At 44.3% G+C, this 5,708-nt stretch overlaps 1 protein-coding gene across 2 annotated transcripts in view; it reads left to right on the top strand.

Annotated features, from left to right (window-relative positions):
* The window catches only part of FBH1 (F-box DNA helicase 1), a 35,805-nt gene that overhangs the window by 3,648 nt on the left and 26,449 nt on the right, over positions 1–5,708 (top strand). For both annotated transcript variants that reach the window (XR_004082371.1, XM_031061887.1), the window contains exons 3-4: positions 1,890–2,019; positions 3,085–3,275. Coding sequence is in view for 1 of the 2 variants with exons in the window: in XM_031061887.1 (XP_030917747.1) it covers positions 1,890–2,019; positions 3,085–3,275 (321 nt within the window). In the remaining variant the exon portion in view is untranslated. The remainder of the gene's footprint in view (positions 1–1,889; positions 2,020–3,084; positions 3,276–5,708) is intronic.

Raw genomic sequence — 5,708 nt, 5'->3', positions numbered from 1 at the left:
AGGAATGTGGATTTATAGTTTAGAGCAGAGACGCATTAAAATAAATGAAGTTTTAGAGGTTAAGATATAGAAAAAATAAAGGAGCAAGGTGGATCCAACTTCTGGAATGGTTTGGATTGGAAAGAACCTTAAAATCATCCAGTTCCACCCTCCCTGGGCATGGAATTCCACTGCAGGAGACTTGGAGACAGCCAGAAGGGCTGGATGTAGGAATTTATTCCAGCTCTTCAGTCTGGGAGTTCTTGTCCAAGTGGCTCCTGGCTGCAGGAATGGGCTGGAAATGCAACTTCCAGCTGCTCCAATTCCATGGAAAACACAGCAGGGATTAATGGGAGCTTCTGCAGCCACCCTGAGGGTGCTTTGGGGGTAGCAGGGTAAATTCCTCCTGGTAAAAGGAGAAAATAGAGTATAGCTCCTGTTAGTGTGGGTGTGTTAGGTGGAGAGAAGATTTGAGAATAATTATGATTGAGGCAGCGTGTTCAGATGAAGAGAAGATTCAAGAAAATTGTGATTGAGGCATCAGCGTGTTCAGGTGGAGAGAAGATTTAAGAATGAAGTATAATTTTTATTAATGAGTGTGTTCAGGTGAAGAGAAGATTCAAGAAAAATTATTATTGAGGCATCAGTGTGTTCAGGTGGAGAGCAGATTTAAGAATAATTATGATTGAGATATCAGTGTGTTCAGGTGAAGAGAAGATTTAAGAATGAAATATAATTTATTAATATGAGTGTGTTCAGGTGGAGAGAAGATTTAAGAATAATTATGATTGAGATATCAGTGTGTTCAGGTGGAGAGCAAATTTAAAAATAAAGTATTATTATTGATATGAGTGTGTTCAGGTGGAGAGAAGATTAAAACAGAATTATCATTGAGGCATCAGTGTGTTCAGGTAGAGAGCAGATTTAAGAATAAAGTATAATTATTATTGAGACATCAACGTGTTCAGGTGAAGGGCAGATTTTAATTCAAGAAGAATTATTATTGAGGCATCAGTGTGTTCAGGTGAAGGGCAGATTTAAAAATAAAGTGTAATTATTATTAAGAATATTAAGAATAAAGTATAATTATATAATGTGAGTGTGTTCAGGTGAAGAGGAGATTTAAGAAGAATTATTGAGGCATCAGTGTGTTCAGGTGGAGAGCAGATTTAAGAATAAAGTATAATTATTATTGAGACATCAATGTGTTCAGGGGAAGGGCAGGCACTTCTTGGGGTACACTCAATGAAGCAAAAGCTTGTAAATAATTTTTGTTCGTTAATTTAAGATTTTTTGTTTGTTAATTTAAGATTTTTTGTTTGTTAATTTGAGATTTTTTTTTAATTTTAGGATTTTTTTGTTAATGTATTCGTGTGGTGGCTTTTGGTGTTGGTTAATGATTAATGTATTTATTTTTTGTTGTGAAATAGGTAAAGTAGGTTTAAAACTTTAAAAAGGTAGGAAGAAAATGTTATTAATAGTTCCCAGGTTTCTTTTCTCTGTGTGTTTCTCACAGAAGCTTGTGCAGTTTTTTAAGGGTTGGAAGCTTTGTGTCATTTTTAAAATGTCTCTCATGTAAAACTGCGGCAGCAAGTACGATTGGTTGAGTGCAGAAGTCAAAACTGTGCTTGAAAAAGTACCTACAGACACGTGAATATTTTAAATTTTCTAAAAGGTGGGTATTTGGTAATTCAGCCATACACAACATTAGGCAGACACTAAGTTGTGTGCAATGTTCTTTGTCCAGAGGCAATCCCTTGTGACAATTATTGAAATTATTTTTGATGAGTTCAGTGGCTCTCAGAGGGTCCGTGCTGCATTAATAAGGAGCTGTGGGCATCAGCAGGATGTGCTTTGGGGGAGCCACAAGTTCCTGGGAGAGTAAATCCCTCCTTGTTCCTCCTGCACAGGTTGGTGTCATCCACAGGGCCCAAGGTGCATCCCAGCACGCTTCTCCAGGTTCTGGGAAGCCATCCCCTCTTCCCAAAGGCTCAGTTCTGTGTCCTCAGCAAATTCCCCGAGTTACACAGCAAGCCTGGGGTGAGTTGCACTCTTATTTCTGTTTTATTTCTTCTATTTCACTCTTATTTCTGTTTTATTTCTTTTATTTCACTCTTATTTCTGGTTTTCTTTAAACAAATTCCTGCAGTGTCCCCAAGGCTCTGGGTGTGTCTGTGGGGTTTCTTGTCACCAGATGGATTTAGAGGAAAACCCTGGAGCTCTGTGTTGATGGGTTTTGGTTCAAGGCAAACAGCTGGAAGGAATGATCCCTAAATCCCACAAAAAGTGGCTTGGGAACAGGCAGCACCTCTCCAGTCTCTCACCATTCCCCTGGGATCTGACCTCAGCCCACATTTTTGGGGAGATCCAGGTTTTCCTTCCTGCCATTCCCATAAATTTGGATGGGTAAAGCTGGACAGGATGCAAATATGGGATGTGCTCGTCCCTTTTGAACCCATCCTAAAGCTTGTTTGAGGTCACTCTGCCCTCCTGTATCCCAAACTCCTCCCTCTGTGGTGTTATTTGGGATCATTTGGGCTGACAATGATCCCTCAGGGTTTGGCTTTTCTATTTTTCCCATTCTGTGCTGCTTTAGTGTGTGGGTCTGGGCTTCACATTATGGGATGGTGAGCTCTGTGCACAGAGCAGGGAGACAAACCAATTCCTGCTCCAGCTGGGCACCAAGGACAAATGACCCAAATCTCAGCCCAGGAGCACAAACCCCGTGGGCTGCAGAGAGAAAAACAAGCAGGGTGGGACTGCAGGGGCTAAAGCTGGGATGGGACAATGAACTGCAAGGTGCAAATGGAGCAGAACTGATCCCAGGGAGAGACCCCGGGAGCGCTCGTGCATTTTGGGGCCATTTTGGTTCATCTTGGGTGCAGCCCTGGCTGGGCTCTGGTGCTGCCCGAGGTGCATCCATGGAGGAGATCCTTTCCATAAATCCCTGCTTTATTCTGGACCTCTGCCCAGCCTCTGCTCTAGCTCACATTCACAGGGCATCAATTTAGGATTTAACAGCTCCTCACAGAATTTTTCCACCTCCTAGTGAGATTTTCCTGGAAGCTCCAAGCTTTTTGCTGTGTTTTCCTTGTCCTTCCCCAGGCAGAGAAGATGTGGGCCATCTTTGCTGTCATGGTGCTGTTCTCTGATGGTGTTGGTGACATCCAGAAGCTCCTGGGATGTTTCCGGAGCCCCCGCTCGGAGCTGGCCCTGCTGGAGGTCACCGAGGTGCTCCACTGCATGGCCACGCTGCTCTTGGCCATGAGGAACAAGAGCATTCCCATCTCCAACAGGTCAGGAGCTTCTCATCCCATCCCTGGGCCCTTCCCACCATCCCAGATTGCTCCAGCCCAGCCTCAGATGTTCCAGGGATGAGGCAGCTGCAGCTTCTGTGGGAATTCCTCATTGCCAAGATGCCATCCATGCCTGCCCTCTGGCAGTGGGAGCCATTCCCTAGGTGCTGTCCATCGTTTATCCCAAAGTCTCTCTCCTGGAGACCTTTTAGGCCCTGCAGGGGCTCTGAGATCTCTCCAGTTTTGAATTTCAAATCCCTCCAATTCCCAGCAGGTCAGGAGCTTCCCATTCCATCCCTGGGTACTTCCCACCATCCCAGGGTGTTCCAACCCAGCCTTGGATGTTCCAGGGATGAGGCAGCTGCAGCTTCTGTGGGAATTCCTTCCCAAGATCCCTTCCCAAATCTCCCATTTTTTCCAATCTGAAGCCATTCCCTGTGTCCATCCTTTATCCCAAAGTCTCCTGGAGCTCCTTTAGGCCCTGGAAGAGGCTCTGAGGTCTCTCCAACTTTGAGTTTCAAATCCCAGCAGGTCAGGAGCTTCCCATTCCATCCCTGGGCCCTTCCCACCATCCCCAGTTTCTCTAATCTGGCTTTAGGATGAGGCAGCTGCAGCTGCTCTGGGAATTGCCAATTCCCAAGATCCCATCCCAAATCTCTCCTTTTATCCAATCTGAAGCCATTCCCTGTGTCCATCCTTTATCCCAAAGTCTCCTGGAGCTCCTTTAGGCCCTGGAAGAGGCTCTGAGATCTCTCCAACTTTGAATTTCAGATCCTTCCAATTCCCAATAAACAAGAGCATTTCCATCTCCAGCAGGCCAGGAGCTTCCCATTCCATCCCTGGGCCCTTCCCACCATCCCAGGGTGTTCCAACCCAGCCTTGGATGTTCAGGGATGAGGCAGCTGCAGCTTCTCTGGGAATTCCAACCCAGCCCAGGAATTCCTTCCCAAATCTCCCCTTTTTTCCAATCTGAAGCCATTCCCTGTGTCCATCCTTTATCCCAAAGTCTCTCTCCTGGAGCCCCTTTAGGCCCTGGAAGAGGCTCTGAGGTCTCTCCAGCTTTGAGTTTCAAATCCCAGCAGTTCCCAGGGGATTTGGATCTCCAGCCTGGCCTCGGACACTTGCAGGGTTGAGGCAGCTGCAGCTCCTCTAGGAGTTCATTCCAGTGCTTCCCCAGCCTCCCAGCCAGGAATTCCTTCCCAATTTCCCATCTATCCCATCCCTCTGGCATTTCCCCTTATCCTGTCACTCCTTTCAGGATATAATAATCAAAAACCTCCAAATTTTCCCAAAACAAAAGCAGGATTTAAAGACTCCTCCTGCTCAGCTCCTATAATTTAATGTTTTTATTATGTCCCCAAAATGGATTTATTTTACTTCATTCCAAGTCCTAGGAGCTCCTTCCCTTATGATGTTTTTCTTCCCAAAAAAACCCCGAAAAGGATCTGAGCAGAGAATCCTTGGGATTCCTTCAGGATTGCAGTGGGGATAAGGATGAAGGACACAGGGAAATCCTTCTTGGGAGAAAACTGGGAAGGAACTGGAGTGGAAAATGCAAATATCCAGGAATTAGATGGCTCTGGAAGCTGTGAGTTCTGAGGGGCTGGAGGACAGGGAAAGGCTCATCCTGAGGGAAACTGGGATCTTTGTTTGGGATGTTAATGATTGATTAATTGCTGGATAAAGTCATTAACCTGCAGGAATTGTGGCAGGTCAAAATCCAGGCATTTTAGAATTTCCATCTCCCTGGACAAGCCAGACCAGAAAAAGTGGGAATTCCTCCTGGGAATAAGGAGGAAATGTGTCCTGGAGGAATTGCCTGGTTGCTGTTTGCAGTAATTAATGAGTCTGAGGGTCCAAATCTTGATAAGAAACACAAAATCTGTCCTGGAGGGGCGGAAGAAAGGAACAAAACTGCCCTAAAAGAGGGAAAAGCACAGTGGGAAAGCCCTGCTGGAGAATCCGGGTTAATTTTAAACCAATTGTTGTCAACACAGTTAAAACCAAAGAATCTCTTTTCCCTCTGCAGGGAAAACCACCAAGAATTACTATCAGAGTTAAAAACCTCCCCTGAAACCTTTCTGAACCAAAAACTGCTTCACTCTAAAAGCCCAAATCAGCCCCAAATTCCCTGTGAGGTCCCCCAGCCCCAGCTCTGTTGTTAATTGTGGCTCAGGAGTGCAAAATGACAAACCTGGCAGGGCAGAATTATTTAAAGAACCTTTTCAATTAGTCATCATTTCCTGCAGAGCTTGAGGTTTTGTTTTTTTGTTTTAATTATCCAAGATATTGGTGGTGTTTAAGTGGCTGCAGAGGTTTAATTTGTTATTAATTGTGATGTATATTATTCTGTATAGTAATAGAATTATTATATTATATATAATGATACATAATTATATGTAATTATTATATATAATACATATTATATATTAT

This window comes from Geospiza fortis, unplaced genomic scaffold (genome assembly GCF_000277835.1).
Source record: "Geospiza fortis unplaced genomic scaffold, GeoFor_1.0 scaffold61, whole genome shotgun sequence".
Classification (NCBI taxonomy): domain Eukaryota; kingdom Metazoa; phylum Chordata; class Aves; order Passeriformes; family Thraupidae; genus Geospiza; species Geospiza fortis.
The sequence above is the reverse complement of the archived record's forward strand: the minus strand, read 5'-3'. Positions and strand labels throughout refer to the sequence as shown.